The 22,923-nt window shown below is 45.2% G+C and overlaps 1 protein-coding gene across 2 annotated transcripts in view; it reads right to left on the reverse strand.

Annotated features, from left to right (window-relative positions):
* Nucleotides 1-789: 789 nt before the first annotated feature.
* The window catches only part of LOC111975030 (ankyrin repeat and BTB/POZ domain-containing protein 2-like), a 28,134-nt gene continuing 6,000 nt past the window's right edge, over nucleotides 790-22,923 (reverse strand). Inside the window, exons 2-15 of one of the 2 annotated variants that reach the window (XM_024003175.1) lie at nucleotides 13,516-13,665; nucleotides 11,220-11,427; nucleotides 10,237-10,389; nucleotides 9,063-9,228; nucleotides 8,752-8,841; nucleotides 7,650-7,751; nucleotides 7,270-7,502; nucleotides 6,863-7,137; nucleotides 4,896-5,074; nucleotides 4,516-4,621; nucleotides 4,205-4,307; nucleotides 3,938-4,085; nucleotides 3,647-3,760; nucleotides 790-2,038 (exon numbers count right to left, since the gene is read on the reverse strand). In XM_024003175.1, coding sequence (XP_023858943.1) covers nucleotides 1,793-2,038; nucleotides 3,647-3,760; nucleotides 3,938-4,085; nucleotides 4,205-4,307; nucleotides 4,516-4,621; nucleotides 4,896-5,074; nucleotides 6,863-7,137; nucleotides 7,270-7,502; nucleotides 7,650-7,751; nucleotides 8,752-8,841; nucleotides 9,063-9,228; nucleotides 10,237-10,389; nucleotides 11,220-11,427; nucleotides 13,516-13,665 — 2,273 coding nt within the window. In that variant the 3' untranslated portion in view covers nucleotides 790-1,792. Of the gene's footprint in view, nucleotides 2,039-3,646; nucleotides 3,764-3,937; nucleotides 4,086-4,204; nucleotides 4,308-4,515; nucleotides 4,622-4,895; nucleotides 5,075-6,862; nucleotides 7,138-7,269; nucleotides 7,503-7,649; nucleotides 7,752-8,751; nucleotides 8,842-9,062; nucleotides 9,229-10,236; nucleotides 10,390-11,219; nucleotides 11,428-13,515; nucleotides 13,666-22,923 lie in introns of those variants that run through there. The other variant, XM_024003176.2, reaches the window with a different exon arrangement.

Genomic DNA, 22,923 nt, shown 5'->3' on the forward strand with positions numbered 1-22,923 from the left:
GTTCCTTCTCGTTGTGTGTGTACGACGACAAAGGCAACACTCGAGCCACTCGCCTTGTAAATACAAAAAAAAATGCTGACAAACTTATTTAAAAAACCAAGGGGATTCCTACTCTTAGCTTTTACCTTGTATTGTCGTTTGCATGTCCAACATTTGTCTTTTCTTTGCATGTTGTTGTTGGAATTGTTCTGTCCCTTTTCCCCCCTTTCCCCCCTCTTTCTTTCTTCCGTTCTTTCTTTCCTGTCTCTTAATTTGTTTCTTCTTATTTTTATTTTCTCTCACCACTTCGGTTGTTTGTTCGTCTTTGAGTTCTTTCTCGCACCCTCCCCTCTACTTCCTTATACTATTGTGCACATTTACCGTGCAATGCATCCTCTGCACACACACACAGTTACAAACACACACACACACACACACACCGTTTCTCTCAAAGAGAGACCTGATACTCTGGTCACGAACTCTGTCTGGGGTGGGAATTGGTATCAGAAGAGATAAAATAAAGCAATACCTATTAGTGTTATTCTTTCTATTTTGTACTATTGGGTAACCAGGCCACACAGGATGATGGACATACAGTAGAACACAACGCCAGGAGCGCTGGTATTTAGCAGGAAACCACTGGCAATGTATCCCCTTGTGACATAACTGTGAACAACTTCAGTGCAAAAGGAAATAAATCTGTTGACTTTGGAATTGCGTGGTGGTGATTTCTGATTGGGTCTTATACGCTTCCATGGGTGCATAGTATTCTAAAAGCGGCTGATATAAAAACACTGATGTTAATTCTTGTGAGCGAAACGTTTATTGACATACTGTATCTACAGAACAATAACATATTCAAGAGTTCTGTTACTCCGGTACAATATATACTGTATCAACCCCAAATTCCATCCACACGAGAGAGGATGGACTCTAGTAAGTAACAGCAGTCCAAAATGCGCTAAATGCTTTATTTCTTACGAACAAAGAGTCTCAGTACCTGTTACTATATTGGCGGTATATCCATAAACCTTCATCATATTCTAGATCAATTCCAGCCATAGTACATTGCATCCATTTCCTCTCTTAAGCAATGGACTATTTCTAGATTTCTTATGTCAGTCCCGTGGAATAAGTCCTACACGTCACTAGATGGCAGCGGTACTTCTCCAGTTATCCATCAATCCTCCTTCCTGCTCTCTGGGCTACCTGAGGAATTGATGGTGAGGTTGCACAACTGCAAAACTCATTACGCTTCTGTCTCTTAGCTTTTTGCAGCACCTTCAGTTGTCCTTTCACTATTTGTGGCATGAGTGGCAAGAAGCTGCTAACTACCATTGCTTCTCGAACCATCACACTGAAACTAAAGTAACTGTCTTAGCAGTACCTTGGGCATTCACAGAGGCAGAGAGAGCAGGTTTGAGGGCCTGTTGGATCACAGTAAACGTGTTCTGCCCGGTGGCAGATTCACCTAGGCCCTGCCTCTTCTCTCCCTCGTGACAGATTAGCATTACCAACCTGTGCTGGCAACAGTGGTGACATCACCGCACTGCGAGATACTACGCTACACTACACCGGTTATTTATCTCCAGGAATGCTGGTATGTCTGTCCTTCTCCCCACATGGGGTCCATCTCAATATTCTAATGTGGCCTCCTCTCCTCATCCCATTTCCTTCACCCTAACTGACATGTAAGAGCAGATATAGCTACTTGTCTTTCACATGTAGTTATTTCACATCAGTACAGTTGAAGGAAACGAGACAATGGAAGAACAAAGACGCCAACTATGACTACTGAGACGCAGCCGGTGGCTTACTCTCTGCAGGGAGGGTACAGCGAGAGCAGCCTGTGGACCAAAGTGACCTCCAGATCCTCCAGGAGGAGAGAGGAGTGTTGGTCCTGACATGGTCCGCTCCGGGTCTCTGTCGCTGGGGAGAGCTGGTCCTGATGGACCCCTCCCAGGAGCAGCCTGTGGAAGTCCTCTCTCTCCACGAGCTGTTCCATGTGCTGCAGGAAGAAACCTTCACAGAACCTCCTGAGCTCTGCTGCCCCGTGATCCTGTACAAAATGACAGACAGACAGACAGACAGACAGACAGACAGACAGACAGACAAATAAATAAATGTTTAAAAATGTAAAAAAAGAGACACATAATGGCAGGTAGCCTAGTGGTTAGAGCGTTAGAGCGTTGGACTCGTAACCGAAAGGTTGCAAGATCAAATCCCAGAGTTGACAAGGTAAAAATCTGTCCTTCTGCCCCTGAACAAGGCAATTAACCCACTGTTCTTAGGCTGTCAATGAAAATAAGAATTTGTTCTTAACCTATTTAATCCCATCAGTCACAATAGTGACTGTAAAATACTTTTCCAGTTATAAGGCTCTAAAAAATGTTACTGAATGATCTATCAATGCATTTCCAGCAAATATTGAAATAATAAAGGGTCTCAATGAAAGATGTGCAGTGTCACATGTTTAGTGTAAATTGTCACATGACCAGAGCTGTTTACTTCCTGGTTGCACCATGAGAAGAGGATGGCTGCATCAGAGCTCCCAAACAAAAGGTTAGTAAAGTATGTTAACATAGAAATAGGACAAATATTTTTGGTACACATTATCTGTAAGGTGTCTAGTATTGATATATGCATTTGCAATTACTCAACTTTGTTCAGTGTGGTCATAGAATGTGCAAACATGTTGACGGCAACAATAGTGACCGGTGGGATAACAGTGCATCTAGGTATACACATACTTATACACATACATAGTTCTTGTTCGACCTAACTTTTCACTCTGTTCTTTCTTTTAGTTTCACTTTGAGTCAAGTTCCGGATATGTTGGATCTAGGTGACTGCCCAGACAAGGCATGCAACTGCAGTTATCCCTCAAAATGAGAAAGATGCTGTCCTGAGTGACTGTGATAGCGATGGGTCAGATATGGACTATGGACAGGCCATTTGCCAGCCAGGCTGTTGAATGCATATGCTGAACCTATGCAAACAGATCATGACAGGAACAACGTTATCAGTGATGATGACCTACCCCTCACCACCACCCCCATCCACAACCTCCCCCACCGCCCTCCATTGTTGATAATGAAGAGCCAAGGGCCTCTACCCGCCAGAGGGTCCAGTCAGAAGAGCCAAGGGCCTCTACAAGCCATAGGGGTCAGCCAGAAGAGCCAAGGGCCTCTACAAGCCATAGGGGTCAGCCAGAAAAGCCAAGGGAAGAGCTGCAGGTGGTCAAAATAAAGAGTGAGTGTTCAAACGATTGAAGAGGCCTGCCACCGATGTGATTCCAAAACACATAGTATACAGCCCAAATATGAAAAAGTTTGGCACGAAACCACTGAGCCACGGAAGGAGATCTTTACTGGCTGCTACTGTTGAAGATCAGGCAACATATGACAAAGCTCCTCACTGGCCAATCAACACGATGCACCGGTTCCATAGATGTCGTCATTGTGACAAACACACTACCTATGCATGTGAGAAATGCAAAGCGCCACTGCACAGTGCTTTAAGATATACCATGGACAGTAGAAAAGGAGATAATAATGGATTGCATGTACTAATTTCAAGGTGCAGACAACACACAGATAAAATGATGACTTATAGTTTTAAGCCTGCATAGGACAACCTTTCATGATAACACAGTTTGAATTCTTACCGTAGACATCAAGTAGATGCTGACAGCGTTGTCCAGGGTGATACTCTGGGAGAGCAGGCTCTCACACTGTCTCTCTAGCACCTCCAGCTGGAAGAAACAGACCACTGGCAGCAGCTACTGACAGAGGAGCAGATAGTACTTCCATCACAAGTCACATCTCCAAACATACAATCACACCTTTCCACTCCTCAATGAAGTGATAGTGGGGGACATTCCTAAAGCTTAACCACTGTGGTAAATGACTGTTTGGCTTTGAAGTTCTATCAGTGTACATGAGGATACATTTCTTACCTCCATAGCGTCAGCCTGTGACAGCCTCAGCCCTTCAGTCCCTCCACAGTACAGACAACTCATCATCCTCTGGAAGGTGCTGTAGGTGATGTCAGAGATGTGGATGGTGCTGGTGTCTGACCCACAGAAACTCAGCAGGTACCGAAACCTGAAAGAGACTTGATAACCATCTTGTGGACACAAAAGCACAGGCTGCCCCTGAAAACACTAGAGCCTGCTCTCGAGGTCATACCAACACAGGTGTGAGGAAGGGAAGTGCTAGCTCACCTCCTGGAGGCAGACATGAGGAGAACCCTGTGGGCGTAGAAGGGACGGCCTTCCACTAACAACATTATGTCAGACATCTCTGGGTTGTTCAGGAAATGAGCATCTGGTGGACGAGAGAGACCGAAGTGACGTTTACACCATTGAGAGTCCGAAACATGCATTGAAATGCATGTACACAACGAAGCACGATTTACACAAAAGTTGGGAGTTACACTTTGCTAAAATGAAGTGAAAACTCGGACCCTAAGGATCAGAATAATTAAACAGGCTACAGTTTGTTCCATATAGAGAGAGTATGCCAGTCTCCATACCTAGCTGTGTGGAGAGAGTGAGGTCCATCTGAGGAACAGCGGGAGTAGGAGCTGAGCCATAACAGTGAGAGAAGATGGCTGACAGTCTCTTGGTTATGGCATAGTCCTAAAGGGATATAATCATGTTCAGAAAGAGTCGTGTGATTTTATAATAACAGCCATTGCAAGTTTGCTACCCATTTTATTACAACAGATTTGAGCATTTTTTGATGTTGGATCGATTTCTGATTCATACTCTGCTTTTGGTTTGAGGTTCCACTGAACATTTACTCAATGAAAACTTCTTATGACATACTGTAGTCTACATGGAAAACCCGACACCGAACAACACCGACTGAAGGAGAAATTGGACTGCCAGGTAGCCTAGCAGTCATGGCTACCTTGCTGGTTGCAAGCATGTTAAACAAGAGAGGTAGAGCGGGCGACACCAGCTCCTGGCAGTAGTCCTGTGGCCTGATAGTTGTGAAGTCTCTGAGGAGAGAGAGGGTCACCTCATCCCTGGACAGTTGTTGGGCTACATGAAAGGACTCCAGCCACACATGGAGCTTCCAGGGGACACCTGGGGATCAAATAAAGGAACAAATGAGGGTCCCAAGAGATTATTTACCTACAGATGAAGTTAGACGTTTACATACACTTAGGTTGGAGTCATTAAAACTCGTTTTTCAACCACTCCACAAATTTCTTGTAAACAAACTATAGTTTTGGCAGGTCGGTTAGGACATCTATTTTGTGCGTGACACAAGTCATTTTTCCAACAATTGTTTACAGACAGATTATTTCACTTATAATATACTGTATCACAATTCCAGTGGGTCAGAAGTTACACTAAATTGACTGTGCCTTTAAACAGTTGATGTCATGGCTTTAGAAGCTTCTGATAGGCTAATTGACATCATTTGAGTCAATTGGAAGTGTACCTGTGGATGTATTTCAAGGGCTACCTTCAAACTCAGTGCCTCTTTGCTTGACATCATGGGAAAATCAAAATAAATCATCCAAGACCTCAGAAAAAAAGTGTAGACCTCCACAAGTCTGGTTCATCCTTGGGAGCAATTTCCAAATGCCTGAAGGTACCACGTTCATCTGTACAAACAATAGTACGCAAGTATAAACACCATGGGACCACGCAGCCGTCGTACCGCTCAGGAAGGAAACGCGTTCTGTCTCCTAGAGATGAACGTACTTTGGTGTGAAAAGTGCAAATCAATCCCAGAACAACAACAAAGGACCTTGTGAAGATGCTGGAGGAAACAGGTACAAAAGTATCTATATCCCCAGTAAAACGAGCCCTATATCGACATAACCTGAAAGGCCGCTCAGCAAGGAAGAAGCCACTGCTCCAAAACTGCCATAAAAACGCCAGACTACGGTTTGCAACTGCACATGGGGACAAAGATCGTACTTTTGAGAGAAATGTCCTCTGGTCTGATGAAACAAAAATAGAACTGTTTGGAGGAAAAAGGGGGGAGGCTTGTATGGCCGAAGAACACCATCCCAACCGTGAAGCACGGGGGTGGGAGAATCATGTTGTGGGGGTGCTTTGCTGCAGGAGGGACTGGTGCACTTTACAAAATAGATGGCATCATGAGGCGGGAAAATTATGTGGATATATTGAAGCAACATCTCAAGACATCAGTCAGGAAGTTAAAGCTTGGTCAAAAATGGGTCTTCCAAATGGACAATGACCCCAAGCATACTTCCAAAGTTGTGGAAAATGGCTTAAGGACAACAAAGTCAAGGTATTGGAGTGGCCATCACAAAGTCCTGACCTCATCCTATAGAACATTTGTGGACAGAACTGAAAAAGTGTGTGCGAACAAGGAGGCCTACAAACCTGACTCAGTTTCACCAGCTCTGTCAGGAGCAATGGGCCAAAATTCACCCAACTTATTGTGGGAAGCTTGTGGAAGGCTACCCGAAATGTTTGACCCAAGTTAAACAATTTAAAGGCAATGCTACTAAATTCTAATTGAGTGTAATGTAAACTTCTGACCCACTGGGAATGTGATGAAAGAAATAAAAGCGGAAATAAATCATTCTCTCTACTATTATTCTGACATTTCACATTCTTAAAATAAAGTGGTGATCCTAACTGACCTAAGACAGGGAATTTTTACTGGGATTAAATGTCAGGAATTGTGAAAAACTGAGTTTAAATGTATTTGGCTAAGGTTTATGTAAACTTCCGACTTCAACTGTAGGTCAGTTGTTGAGAACAAAGTCTCAAACAACCTAAAGTGGATCAAATAATATTGCTTTCGTAATGCTTGATTCATGACAAGTCCTTCACAAAACAACGATGATGGCATAAAACAAAAGAAGTAGGCCTACAAATAATCCATACCCAGTGATCGTAGCTCCATGGTGACATCCAGGTAGCCGTGCTCAGCGCTGTAGTAGGCAGCCTGCTGCAGGGCCTTCAWKCTGGCCTTACATAGCCTGGGCATGGGGCTGGAGCTACTGGGGCAGACAGCAGGGCTACAAGGGTCGAGGCTGGGGGGAGGTAGTGAGCCAGCCTCTTCTTCCTCCTCCTGGAACCCCTCAGCCAGTATCTCCTGCAGAGAGAGAATGTCCTCCTTCCTCTGCTGGGGCTGGGTCAGAAGCCTCCTCAGGATGTTCCTGTAGGAGAGTAGGGGATGAGTATCCATTCATTTATTCAGTTCTGACTGAAGGAAATAGACAAGGAAAGAACGACACTTTAAACTATTGAGACATGGCCCAAGCCTGGACTAGTTAGACAGGTGTAGCTACCTGTGTCCGTGTGCAGCGGCGTAGCTGAAGCAGTTCATGTCCTCGTAGAGCGGGGATGTCACAGCGTTCCAATCATGCACTCTGAGTAGAGGGTCGGCCCCGTGGGCCAGCAGCAGGCTCACCATTTCATAGTTCCCAGCAGCAGAGGCCAGCTGTAGKGGAGTCTCAGCAGAACTCTCCTGGCTGGAAGTAACAGCAGTCCCCTCCACGTCTGCACCCACCTCCAACAGCAGCTATACAACACGGAAACCCAGAGGAATGGTTAGTACTACACTACACACACACACAAAAAAAACTTCCCACAGGGTAGCACTATCAAGTCTGAGATGTGTGATTAAGAAACTGTGTTAGACGCTTTCCACTGGGCAGTGAGGACTCACCTGAGATACTGAGAGGTGTCCATGCAGCACAGCGAACGTGAGGGCCACCCAACCACGACTGTCTGGGTGGACTGAGGGCTGTCTGGGGGAGCAGCATGGAACCTGAGAGAAGAATGAAAAATGTTATATATCTAAGTCTAAAATGTACACTACCGTTAAAAAGTTTGGGGTCACTTAGAAATGTCCTTGTTTTTGAAAGAAAAGCAAAAAAAAATGTCCATTAAAATAACATCAAATTGATCAAAAATACAGTATAGACATTGTTAATGTTGTAAATGACTATTGTAGCTGGAAACGGCTGATTTTTAATGGTATATCTACAGTACATAGGCGTACAGAGGCCCATTATCAGCAACCATCACTCCTGTGTACCAAATGTATGTTGTGTTAGCTAATCCAAGTTGATCATTTTAAAAGGCTAATTGATCATTAGAAAACKCTTTTGCAATTATGTTAGCACAGCTGCAAACTGTTGTTCTGATTAAAGAAGCAATAACACTGGCCTTCTTTAGACTAGTTGAGTATCTGGAGCATCAGTATTTGTGGGTTCGATTACAGGCTCAAAATGGCCAGAAACAAAGACCTTTCTTCTGAAACTCATCAGTCTATTCTTGTTCTGAGAAATTAAGGCTATTCCATGCGAGAAATTGCCAAGAAACTGAAAATCTCGTAGAAAGCTGTGTACCACTCCCTTCACAGAACAGCGCAAACTGGCTCTAACCAGAATAGAAAGAGGAGTGGGAGGCCCCGGTGCACAACTAATCAAGAGGACAAGTGCATTAGAGTGTCCAGTTTGAGAAACAGACACCTCACAAGTTCTCAACTGGCAGCTTCATTAAATAGTACCCGCAAAACACCAGTCTCAACGTCAACCGTGAAGAGGCGACTCCGGGATGCTGGTCTTCTAGTCAGAGTTCCTCTGTCCAATGTTTGTGTTCTTTTGCCCATCTTAATCTTTTCTTTTTATTGGCCAGTCTGAAATATGGCTTTTTCTTTGCAACTCTGCCTAGAAGGCCAGAAAGTTACCAGATTTTTTCAACCCATTACATGATATACTATCTATATCATATTATGCTAATATCTTTCGAGTAGTAGTGTTCACCGCCAGGTCCAGGTTGGCTCCAGCCTCCACCAGTATCTGGACTAGAGCCTCGTCTCCACACGAACATGCGTACATCAGAGGGGTCATACCCTGTAGGTCAGAGAATACACATCTTACTCTGAACAGTCTCTACACTCTCTAACACCAGTCAGGGTAGGGCATACAAGCTGAAGACTGACAAGTCTCTTTTACCTTCCCTGTCAAAACCTGTCAGTCTTATGTCTGAATATGTATATTTCCTACCCCTCTCCCGAACTCCCGCCTACCTCTATCCCCACCATGTATCTCCTATTCCCTATCCCCAGTCCTACCTGGTCATCCATAGTGTTAACCCCTGATGGTCCAAGTAGCTGTGTGGCCTGACCAATCAGGTCTGCTCTGCCACAGGTCAGCATGCGGAAGCCCAGGTCCAGCTGAAGCTTCTCTGTAGCAGCCTTAGAGTCCAGACGCCTAAATGAGCTGGAACAACACTCAGGCCTGGGAGAGAGGGGGAGACAAGAGGATAAGGAGAGAGAGAGAGAAGCTACAATGAAAACTTCTAACATGCATAACTCTTCAATAATGACAGTAGGCCTACTGTTATGTACTGGTTTCACAAGTCAACAGTATGGTTCAGCATCTTTCTATTGCATGTTACAGTAATATACACTCACCGGCAAGTTTTTTAGGTACAGCACCCGTTCACGAAAATGGATCGCTCCTACAGACAGTAAGTCATGTGGCCGTGGCTTGCTATATAAAGCAGGCAGACAGGCATTGAGACATTCAGTTACTGTTCGATTGACCATCAGAATGGGCAAAACGAGTGACCCAAGCGAATGGTGCGAAAAACAAAAAACATCCAGTCAGTGGCAGTTGTGTGGGCGAAGACCGCGTGTTGATGAGAGAGGTCGAAGGAGAATGGCAAGAATCGTGCAAGCTAACAGGCGGGCCACAAACAGACAAATAACGGCGCAGCACAACAGTGGTGTGCAGGACAGCATCTCGGAACTCACAACTCGTTGATCCTTGTCACGGATGGGCTATTGCAACAGATGGGTTCCACTCCTATCAGCTATTACAAGAAGTAGCGGCTCAGTGGGCACGTGATCACCAACACTGGACAATTGAGGAGTGGAAAAACATCACCTGGAACATAACAGCGAGTTCAGTTTACTTCAGTGGCCTTTCTGGACTGCGCAGTCCCCAGACCTCAACCCAATAAAGCATGTTTTGGATGAGATGGAACGGGCTGTTCAAAGAGTTAATGTACCACCGTCCAATCTACAGCAACTGCGTGATGCCATCGTGTCAGCATTGACCAACATCCTTGTGGAACGTTTTCAACACCTTGCAGAATGCGTCAAAGAATTCAGGCTGTTCTGGAGGCAAAGGGGGTTCCGACCCGGTACTAGATGGGTGTACCTCATAAAGTGGCTGGTGAGTGTATGTCATTAAACATGCAAGTGTATGTCATTAAACATGCAATGCTCTGTGTGTTTCTACCTCAGCTGTCTGGGCTCACAGTCCAGTCCTGGGAGGAGCTGTCTGGCGGTCTGTCTGACATCATCGCTGTCCACCAATAGGCTGCGGCGGTGCTCCGCGTGCACCACGGCAATCCGTATCCACTCCATCAGAGGGGGAAGGAGCATAAACAGTCTGGGGGGAGGAGCAAAGATTCAAGCAATGAAGTTATATAATTTATTAACTTTCCTCAATGACTCAAAATCCCACAATGCCTTAAAATCTGGCATAAAGGACCAATTCCTCTGCCTTTTGTACAATAACGACTACTTAACCTTTTCCTGCAGTGGGCTAAAACAGGTTCATGCAGGGTGTTTTTTGGTAGTCTTAATGTGTGTTGATGTAGCAACCTCCCATATCTTTTTCCCTAATTGAGAAAAAGGGTATCATTTTACTGTTAACAAAGGACTATAAAGAGAACACTGTTTCCCTGTTATGACGCTTGTTTTAGAACATGTGGTCTCTTCACCTCCCCAGAGCACAGAGGCAGGTCGTTATGGCAGAGATCTGTTTATAATGTCTAGATTCTCATGTCTCCGCCCTAACAATGGGAGTCGTTGTCCCAAAGGCAGAAAAGCAGACGACAAGCTTAGGTCCAAAATAAGCCCATAGAAACACATTGGGCTAGTTTTGGACAGATTTTGGCGAGAGTGAAACCTCTCGCTTCACCTCTTCCTCTCTGGTTATGGTTACTGAGATCACAGGGCTCAACAGAGACACAGAGCTGAGTCTAACTGGAAGCTAACGGGTTAATGGGGCCTGTGATTATAATTGGTACCAGGTGGAGGGAAACAAATATCTCTGTGTGCCTAAGCATACAAGAAGGCACACACAACAACACACAACACACACACACACACACCACACAACAACACAACACACACACACACACACACACACAACAACACACCACACACACCACCACACAACACACACACACACACACACACACACACACCTCTTACCTCTCTCTGCTCAGGGACATCCTGGGGGGCTCTAGATTTGGGTTCTCCAGTGATTCCATCTGTGGGCTAGACAGGAAGTAGTAGAGGGTACGCATGGCATCGGGCGCCCAGAATACCGGATGCTGATTTGCTGGGCAAATAGGGCTGAGGGAGTGGCTAACTGCGCGTAGGCGCTGTATGTGGTGCATGGACCGTGACACCAGGTCACCTGAGAGGAAACAGTCACACACGCATTTAGTATCACACACATCATCATCTGATACAAATCCCTAAAACCTCAGCTATACATGCTCGATTAAACATGGACGCTGTAGTTGTAGCATGATGTACTGCAGTACCGACATTGCTATGTATACAATATTGGTTTCCTTACCAATGCATTTATAATGCAAAACTGTGGGACTTTCAACTTCTGTCAGTACACTTATAGACAGAGCCACATTGCACGTTTTCCCCTTCAGTTTCTCAGATATCACAGGTAGCAGCCGGATGTAACGCTAGTCTCACGTTAATCAATTCTGTGTCTTATTGTATCTCTTTACAACGAGAATGGTTCAATGATCGAGTCTCAGATAAAGCTCATTAGAAGGCAAGTTTGGGAGCAGAGTTGGGTTTAGCTGGGCTCAACGGCACGTCCTTCCTTATAGACCCTTAAAATCAGCAATAGTCGTCCTCGGCTGTAGCTATCGCAGTCACTTATCCCGCAACATATGTGGAAGGCATTAGAAAGAGGAGACGCTAGCTCTTAAACGTAGCAGCCAGAGAGCAGTGAGAGAGAATCTGCTCATGTGAAAGAGATTAGAATCTTAAAACGACTACTCCTTTTTTTAATGATGCTAAGACTCCTGAAGTAGCCACGGTGTCTGTCAAAGTATATGCAGGTTTTTAGTTCATATCATATTTACAGTATGTACTGTATATCCATATGGGTAGATATACTAGACAATGTTTTATCTCTAGTGATAGCAATAAGCACCACAATTAGGATTGATTTTTTCTTTCTACGGTGAAACAAACTGCATGTTGTCCCGTTTAGTTCATGCACTTGAGTTCCAAGAATGAACAAGTGTGTGCACTGTTTTGCTAGGTGCTACTCGACCAGAGAGGAAAGGACCCACATGGAATTTGTTTGGTTTGTGGAAACAAGGGAGTGTGTGTGCGTGCGTGTGTTTGGGGTGTGTGTGTGTGAGGGGCGGGGAGAGCAAGGGGGTCTATAACACCCTGTGGCTGACATGAAAGTGCCCTTGTGTTTTGGGAACACACAGTAGTCTGTTATATAGCCTAATGTGTCAGTGGATACGACATCCCTGTCTGATTCTAATGAAGGGACCCTAGAGACAGACCAWGGGTCAGATTTTTTTAAAAGACAGTGAACAGGGTCAACTTTATTATGCTATCGTCAGACCTGAGACCAGTGTTGTTATCTACACCAACATCGTCTGTCTGTCATCCTTTCTACAATGCTAGCTTTGACATAATTCGTAAAGCTGTGTTCCCTGACTAGTCCCTACTAGATGGTGGGTAAAGAATTAGGCCGGGATTCAAATCGATCACGCTTTGTCGACGATGCGCCATTTAAAGATCATTTCTGATTGAGCCGACACATGCACTGTTTACCATGAATGCGGTCTCTGCGAGCACGGGAACATTGCCTTTAAAAGGTGCATTGTCGACAAAGCATGATGGGATTGAATCCCGGCCTTAGTTGTTGGCTAGAAACGTGTTTTGTCTATTTGAGAGGCTTTGGCTAGGTGGGGCACAGCACTTTAAAATGTTTCGGGAACAACTGACTTACAGAAAGAGATGTCTAAGTAAGTCTACATTCTAACAAAATACATGAGATAGTTGGATGGATTCTAAATTTGAATTTTGGGTGCCATCTTTCCCAAACACTGTTCAGTGCTGCTCTACTTAGGTGCCCTAGTTTTAATGAAGATGAACAACAGAAGAACAAGACAGACTGGGGATGTTGGAGTTAACAGCTGGTACCTCTCTAAATGTGAAAGATGGCCCTCAGAATAAGGTTGAATATGGCCAGTAGGAGTCTGTGCCCGCTACTGTCTCTTTCTCCTGACTAGATAAGGCTGATGAATCACATGCATGAGGACCAGATAGTTCCTCGCTGGCTAGGACTAAAGCGAGAGGAGTACGCGAGTGTTTGAGAAAGAGTGTGTGAGAGAGGGAATCTTTGAATGTAAAATGAAGAGGGTATTGTAATACGTTTGAGAGTGTTTGAGTGAATGTGAAGCTTGAGAATGTGACACACACACAACGACACACACACACACACACTCACTGAGTTCTGTGATGCTGCCCACGCATGTGGCCAGAAGGGACTGTTCCAGGGTGCGTAGCTCCAGATGGGCGTAGGCATCCTCCCTGCTCGCCATTGGTGCCCGGGGATCCTTTGTGTATGGACTGACATGGGCTGGCAGGGATAGCTCACCTGTACATATAAAAGTACACACAAATATTTGTTTGTTTTTTTATATAAAAAGGTAGAAGACATCAAAGGAACATTTACTCATAATGAGTTACTAAATCCCTCAAAGACCTCAAGTTATTTAAGCATTAATGTAGTGTTTCAACCCACACTAGCGCTGTCAGTGTCTGCCACCGTGGCTCGACATCTGCCCAGAAACAACCAGGACCACAGACGGACTATATAAAACGTTTACTTTGGAGGTGAAGGTTGAATGCACTGCTAGTTACCAGGACAGTTATGTAACCAGGGAGAATAATGAGGGGATCATATCGGATTTAGTTTGTTTTATGAACTAAGATTAACTCTGAGAGAGAAAAGACTGAGGAGACATGGGGTGAGAGGGTAAATGTTTAGTTACATACCACCTCTCTGTCCTCTTTTACGAGCTCTCTATATCCCTCTCTCTCTCTCTCTCTATATATATATWTTTTTTTTTCTCTCCCACCTTTAAAATTAGAATTTAGCCTTTCATTTAAACCTTCAGGAAATGAGACAGATAATGCCTTGATGCATGTGATCACATCTTAACCATACCCCAAAATAAAATTGGATTCTCATCTGTAGGGTGCACTCTTAGAAAAAAAAGGTTCTACCTAGATCCAAAAAAGGTTATCTATAGGGACAGTCAAAGAACTCTTTTGGAACCCTTTTATTCTAAGAGTGTAGTAACAGAGTAGTAATGGAACGCTCAACCATTTACTGCCCTGACCAAAAGGGGTTTGAACTAATCTATTGCTTTCTCCCACAGAGAATTACAGCCCTACAAGCCACAAAGTCAGTCATCTGGACAGTATATGACACACACCCACTCCCAAATAGAAACACCCCTTACAGGGAGGGGTGAAACACAAATATAAAACATGCACGCGCACACGCACACACACACACTCCCACACAGGCAAACACACACACACACACACACACGCACACACACACACACACACACACACATTGTGTGAGATGGGTATTTGCTGACTCTCTGACTCTCTCATTTTTACACAATGGAAAAGGCACCAAAAGCCAAGCTAGGATAGCACTGCTCTCTACAGGCTTAGTATGCAAAGTTCCCTCCCCCAAGCCACTAGTCGTACTCAGCTATTTATATGAGTGTGGGAGAGGGCTGTGTATGATGTATTGATGTTGAATGACTAATGGCACCCTATTCTCTATATAGTGTACTACATTTTGACCAGAGCCCTATGGGCCCGAGTCGAAAGTTGCGCACTATAAAGTGAATGAGGGGCCATTTGGGATGCACCTTAGGAGAGCATTCAGAGTGATCCTGACGAACTGAACCCACAGCCACTGTCCACCCTCCGCCCCGTACTAAGTGGATAAGCCATACACATAGACAGACACACAGTCACACAGTCACACCCCACCTATCTTCCCTCACACCACAGTCCCCACACTGGCAACCCCCAAAACGAATCATGTGTCATCAGTGACTCTAGACACAGCCTCAGACTCACCACCAGCACTAAGTCCGCTCTGAGATATGCGTGTATATTTTTGTGTGTATCGTGTATGTTAAGTGCGTGAGAGAACTTGTCAAGTAGATAGGGGTTACTCTGTAACTTTTATCTAACACAAACTGGAGGATTTCATTTGGATGAAAGAAATCCAATATTTATAAACGGGGACTATTGGTAGCAATTGTAAATCACACCAGAAATTCATTGTTTGGTTCACAAACTAAGCTTAAGCCACAACCAAAGATAAACCGTCTGTAACTCCCAAGTGGGTCTCAATCCAACTGATTTAGTCTAGGTTTTCTAAAAAAAAGACTTATCTTGGTTTGAAATAAATATTTTCTTGGTTGTCGAAGCATAATGAAATATAAGCCTTTTGAATAACTTACATGGATTACCCCTAGCTACTTTGTTAGGGGAAAAAAGTAATGTGTGCCATTTGAACAAGTATTTGTTCATATAGTCCATTCATTCACAACAAGAGGCCAGTCTTCAGGCGGTACAAAGCACAACTGAGTGTTTTCCAAACCCTACCTGTGCTTGCTAACTCCCCAAGGCTACGGCTACTGTGTGTGTGAACACAAGCCATGCTTACTTGCCTAATCATGTATGATTACGTTATTTCCTTTACCTCCCTCCTTCTGTGTGTGTGTGTGTGTCTCTGTGTGTGTGTGTGTGTGCTCTCTGTGTGTGTGTGTCTCTGTGTGTGTGGTGTGTGTGTGTGTGTGTGTGTGTGTGTGTGTGTGTGTGTGTGTGGTGTGTGTGTGTGTGTGTGTGTGTGTGTGTGTGTGTGTGTGTGTGTGTGTGTGTGTGTGTGTAAACAGAGGCACAGTCACCTTTCTGTGACACACAACAGGTCCTTTCTGTGGCAGGGCATAATGCCATGACTGTTTGGTCAGACTAAAACAGCAGTATGGATAGAGGGGAGACATAGGGACCAATCCTACCCTGAGTTACACATATGCTACCCAAACTTTACTGAAACCCCCCTTTTGACACAAGCGCATGATTTACCAGATGTCCTGCACATTTCTCAAAATGCATTAGCTCAAAGGGGTTATGCAGTAATGGTAAAATAACCTTAAATTCTTTCATATTTAAAAAGTAAAGAGTGTAGAATAAGAGAAAAAGGCAGCGAAAGGCAGAGAGGACATAAAGGGAGAGAGTGAGAGAGCGTTAGAATGCGGGTTAGAGTGGAAGGAACCTGTTGGAAATGGACACAGGGCTCAGGGGTCAGTCTGCATGTCCTGTCTTGGTGTTGACATCTGACATCTATGGTCGTTAGGATCATTTGCCTTACAAAAGCACAGTAAGGGTGTTTCAATCGTGTCACAGACACTAGGCACTATGATGGGCTTGTAATCAATCATATAACAGTAGGGTTAAATGTGATCTGATTTCATGAACCAATAGTACATAATCCCCTTAAATTCAGAGGTTGCTGCCTACAGGTGCATGGAAATTCCTGGTTGCCCAGCTTGGCAGCTGAGAGTGCCTGGAACCTGGAATCGCTGTCCGACACGTCACTGCACGGAGTATCGGCGGAAGTAACGGACGAGCTTGCAGCCCGGGTAACTACCGACGGATCTCGACTCATCGCCTTGACCATTTGGATCGATGGGCGACTACGGGAACGAAGGAAGGAGATTCGATTTCACTTGCTCGCCCAAGGATTCCACCTGGTCTCCGAGGCATCCCGCAAGTCCACGACAGCTCTGTTGCCGAGAGAATACGAGGCTACCCGAGTTCCCTTGAGAGTCTCCGGAGTCTGCCTATTCACCTCTTCCCGAGCCAATGCAACTTGACAGAGCTAGTCTGTCTCCAGCCGAACGGCTATACAGGCTTCACACTAAGAGTTTCCTGTATTGCGGGACTACTGGTCATTTCGTCTCCAACAGTCCACTAAAAGACCAGGCTCACCGGTAGGAGCGAGTACTCTGGTGGGCCATACGGAGAACTTTTCCTCTCCTCTTACTCGCACTCCTTTTCATGCAATTTTGCTGTTGGGGAACCAGTCAAAATCTCTCCGGGTACTCATTGACTCTGGGGCCAATGAGAGCTTCATGGATGCTACCCTGGCGTCCGAGCTGGGTATCCCCACTCAGCCCCTCTCCATTCCCATGGATGTTAAAGCCCTGGACATGTGCTCTATATGCCGGGTCACCCACAATATCACCCCCATCTACCTCTGTGTGACAGGGAACCACAGCGAGACGATCCAATTCCTGCTCATTAAGTCTCATCAGTTTCCCGTGGTATTTGGTTTCTCTTGGCTCCAGCGACAATCCCCTTATTGACTGGTCTTATGATGCCATCATGGGCTGGAGCCCGTTCTGCCATGCTCATTGACTGAAGTCAGTGCAGCCAGCCCCGGTAGTCTTCCTGGGAGCTCGGAAGTTGCCTCGGACCTCTCCACCATTCCCGCGGAGTACCAGGACCTCTGGGAGATGTTCAGTAAGGCCCAGGCCACTTCGCTTCCGCCCTACTGACCCTATGACTGCGGGATTGACCTTCTCCCAGGCACCACTCCTCCTGGGGACGACTGTACTCTCTGTCGGGTCCGGAGACCAAGGCTATGGAGACCTACATTGAGGACTGCCTAGCTGCAGGGTTCATCCATTCTTCTGCCTCTCCCGCATGCCCAGGGTTCTTCTTTGTGGAGAAGAAGGACAAAACCCTGTGCCCGTGCATCTACCGGGGCCTCAAAGACATCACAGTGAAGAACCGCTACCCACTTCCACTCATCTCCACGGCCTTCGAGCCGGTCCAGGTGGCCACCGTGTTCTCCAAGCTGGACCAACGGAACGCCTACCACCTGGTGTGTATACGGGAAGAGGACAAGTGGAAGACTGCCTTCAGCACGGCCAGCGGTCACTACGTGGATCCGGTCATGCCATTTGGCCTTACCAACGCCCCAGCTTTGTTCCAGGCTCTGGTTACTGATGTTCTCCGCAACGTGTTGAACCAGGTTCATCTTCGTCTACCTCGACGACATCCTTGGCTTCTCCTGCTCCGCCCAAGAACACATGTTCCAAGTCTGACAGGTTCTCCAACACCTCCTGGAGAACCAGCTTTTTATGAAAGCAGAGACGTGTGAATTCAATCGCTCCCAAGGTTCTGTTCACGTGGTCCCCAGCTGCTGACCGGGCGTTCCGGGATCTCAAACACTGTTTCACCACAGATCCCATCTTGGTTCATCCTGACCAGTCCCAGCAGTTCGTGGTGGAGGCCGATGCTTCGGATGTCGGAGTGGGGGCTGTCCTGTCCCCGCGTTCTACCCTGGACCTCAAGTTACATCCCTGTGCCTTCTTCTCCCATCGCCTCATCGCCACGGAGAGGAACTACGATGTGGGGAATCGTGAGCTTCTCGCGGTAAAGATGGCGTTGGAGGAGCGGAGGTACTGGCTGGAGGGAGCGGAACATCCGCTCATTGTGTGGACCGACCACAAGAACCTGGAATATCTCTGCACCGCCAAGCTTCTCAAATCCAGGAAAGCTAGGTGGGCCCTGATTTTCGCCCGGTTCAACTTCACCCTCTTATACTGACCGGGATCTAAGAATGTCAAGATGGATGCGCTGTCACGCCGCTATAGCCCCACGGCTATAACCTCGAAACCCGAGACCATCCTTCACACTTCGTGCCTGGCGAGGGCACTCAGCTGGGGAATAGGGAAGCATGTTCAGGATGTGCAGCGTTTGTGATTGTCTCCATCCCCCTCCAGGTGTTGCCCATCTTCCCCATTATCCTCAGTGTATTTATACCTGTGTTCTCTGTTTGTCTGTTGCCAGTTTGTTTTGTTTGTCAAGCCTACCAGTATTTTTTCCTTGCTCTTGTCTGTTTCTAGTTCCTGTTTTCTAGTTTTCCCGGTTTTGACCATTCTGCCTGCCCTGACCCTGAGCCTGCCTGCCGTTCTGTACCTTATCACATCACACTGGATTATTGACCTCTGCCTGCCCTGACCCTGAGACTGCCTGCCGTTCTGTACCTTTTAGACTCTGATCTGGATTACTGAGCTCTGCCTGCCCTTGACTTGTCATTTTGCCTGCCCCCTGTTCTAGTAATATACTTTTGTTACTTCGACACTGTCTGCATCTGGGTCTTCCCTAAAACGTGATAGCTAGGAAGTTCAACTGTTTTCCAGATTAGTCAAAAACAACATTTCCCCCGCCCAAAACAGAGACTGTGTGTGAAACACTAGCACTTAACTTTCTCTTCACACTGTGGACTCGTCCAACTTAAAGGACTAAAATGATGTAGCTTCCCAGTTAACACAAACCATGACCCTGTTCAAACAGAGAAGTAAAAACTATAAAGGGATAGCCGCTACTCTGGAAGACAACGAGGCATACAAGATGATACATCTAGAGATGTTATGGTGCAGAGGCAGTATGAGCCTGCTGTTATAGAGATCTGAGAGGAGGATGATGATGAGATATCAAGCTGTGTGTGTGGATAGCGCAGAGAAGAGAGAACGCTGAGAACAGATCCTCTCGTGAGAGGAAGCACCTTATCTAGTTTCACAGTGAGAATCAAATATGTTGGATTTACCTTCACAAAGTTTATGGGTTAGGTACTATCATTTGTCATGGTCATTTGATCATATTGAGTGTAGGTCAGATGTATCTAAAATTGAGAGGGGCACTCGGAGAAAGGAATGTGAAGGGGGAGGGATAGAGAGACAGAGAGAGACAGAGAGAATACTAGATATCCAGTTCCTTCCATCCTTTCCTAGACCTGTTCATGACTGTAGTAACAGCACCTGCCAACCTACCAATGTCAGCTTCACAGTAACATTAAACCTGACACTTTCCCCCATAAAAGCAACAATCAACACCTAGTGTGTGCTTTATTAACAGTCCCTTTAAGCTTTAGCATAACCCAGAGAGCCATAAACCCATGCCCCAGTATAAGAGCGGAATGCTGGCCTCTAGCCGTGTATGTAGTGTTTAGAGCAGTGGTTCCTAACCAGGGGTAGTAGGACCCCTGGGGGTAACCTATCCACAGGGGGTACTTGAGAAGACTCATGAGACCATAGGCTTCCTGGTAAAATGCACATGAGTGGGTACTTCAGGGGTACTCCAGACAGTAGCACACAGTAAAAATAAAAGTGTTAAGTTAACACCTATAGAATTGAATTCAACACTGTTTCAGATAACATTTGGTCCCAGTCTACATAGTGTTAAAGTTACTCTACAGGTAGTGTCACATTATCAGAGTTAATTTGACTCAAAATTGTGTTAAAATTCACACATGAATGTATCCTGGTGGAACATCAATAGGATATTACTCTATAATTAAGTAAATGTCAAAGTGAAAACTTTGCTATTAGTTGTTGACGTCACTTACATGATTATTTGAGGATGTGCAGGAGCAATTGCATTGACATGCAAGTCGAAATAATGATCATCCACAACCACAGCAGTTGATTGCCGCGTTTTTTCATTCCACTGAATTGAGTTGAATTTACACTGCAATCACTGCATAATTTTACACTCCAATTTAATTCTGACACTAGAGCTCATTGACTCCTCATAATGTTGAAAATACTCATCCTGGGTTAAAATAAGTCATCACAATTTTTTTTTACTGCGCAGTCACCGAAAAAGGTTGGGAACCACTGGTTTAGAGCATAACCTACTGTAGTAGCTGCTGTGTACTTATTAGTATTCACGAGATGTTTGTGGGAGGATTGTATACACTAGAGAGTAGCCCAGTTATTACAGACTAACACACACTGTCATTAAAAACTGTTGTTAAAACCTTAAATGAAAGAGGCAATTACATGGTAGAATACGTCTTTGACATACGGTGTTGGTTTGAGAAGTAGTGCTACTGGTTTCTACTTCAGTGATCATGCCTGAGAAGCCGMTGTTTGGAGGATATATTGGCACGGGTGTTGTTAGGCCCGAGACGAAGTCAACGGGTTACCAACATATTCAGATAATGAGTGACATATTTTCATTAAAAACGTTATTTGATTAATTTATTCATACTATTTCAACCCTCCACAAAAGATAGTCCCTAAACGCATTTAGGGTTGCTACCCAAGCTGGCTGGTCGTTGTCTTTTTGTTCTGTATCTATGGACCAGTCGTTCGTTTTAAATGTTCCATTGCCATACTGGCTGGCAACGTTCTTATCCCTTGCTTGCTAACTAGCCAACTACGGCTAACTTACAGTCACGTCAAACAGTGCAGACAGAATAACAATAGTAGATGCATTTGTTTAAGCTGTTTTGTAGTGAAATTTATTTGGATACATCCATAACAATGAGCTAATGAGGCACGATTTCACCTGGCATAGAAAATGTGCTCTCTCGTTAGGACACTGTTGTTCAGAGGAGCTAGTCAACGACACAGCTAACACAATAACTTCAAACTGAAGCTGGAAAGACTACCAACTGGCTGCATTTGGTTTCGTTTTAGCTTTTTTCAATTGACATTTCTTTGTTTATATCCATATAAATTATGCCAGCTGATTCATGATTTTGACTGGCTGAGAAACGCTGCCTGTCTCTCTCTCGTCCTGACTCCCGAACCCTACACGTTCATTGCTGTGGGACAGTTATTTGAATATTGAAACAATGTTGCAAATGTCGGAGACACAGACAGTAAGGTTTATACAAATCTACGCTGTTGAGAAAGAAATGTGAGATAATGTCTAGATGCTTTAAATAGTGGAGATAATGTTTATAACTTCCCTGCCTGGGCTGATGACCTGTTGCACCCTCTACAACCACTGTGATTATTATTGTTTGACCCAGCTGGGCATCTATGAACATTTGAACATCTTGGCCATGTTCTGTTATAATTTCCACCCGACACAGCCAGAAGAGGACTGGCCACCCCTCATAGCCTGGTTCCTCTCTAGGTTTCTTCCTAGGTTCCGGCCTTTCTAGGGAGTTTTTCCTAGCCACCYTGCTTCTACAACTGCATTGCTTACTGTTTGGGGTTTTAGGCTGGGTTTCTGTACAGCACTTTATGACATCAGCTGATGTAAGAAGAGCTTTATGAATAGATTTGATTGATTGATTGATTGATGAGACAGTGGATTGCGCAGTCAGATGGAACAGAGTAAATAGTCATTTTAATGTCATAGATTTAGCCGGTGGTACAGTAACCACCGGCGTGGAATAGACTCCGGCTGGAATGCACTTTTAACCTATCAGCATTTAGGATTAGACCCACCCGTTGTATAATGAATTCCATTAGGACCAGGGGTGCAACTTTCACTGGGGATGGGGGCGACATGACCCCCCCACATTCTGAAATAAAAATGTTGTCCCCCCCAGTTTTAGCATTGCATTGTAATACAAAATCCAGCATCAGTGTGCTTTAGGACCATGRGGACGCCTCAGAGCGGTCGGGTAAGATGTTTGGTGGTTTCAGCCAGCTGGATTTAGGACTGCGTGGACACCACAGAGCGTGCAGAGGCAGCTGTTGTCTGTGTGCTTTTACGCAGTGTTGTAAAAGCAAGCAGAGCATAAACTGGCTACTCTTTATTTGACTAATGTAGCTGGCAAYGTAACTGCTGTTTGACTTAACAGGAAAAATGTATTTATTCCCAGTGCTGAGCTAGTAGTGTAACTGACATGCAACGTTAGCTAATGTTTCATCCCCACTCGACTGAAGTTCTGTCTGAAGTGAATGAACTAACTTTAGCCTAGCTATCTGTCAGGTAGCAGTATCTAACAGCTGTTATGTGTATGGAAATGTTTTGTAGCCTTTGTTTTGTCCGGTTTCAACAG

This window comes from Salvelinus sp. IW2-2015, linkage group LG15, assembly GCF_002910315.2.
Source record: "Salvelinus sp. IW2-2015 linkage group LG15, ASM291031v2, whole genome shotgun sequence".
Lineage (NCBI taxonomy): Eukaryota > Metazoa > Chordata > Actinopteri > Salmoniformes > Salmonidae > Salvelinus > Salvelinus sp. IW2-2015.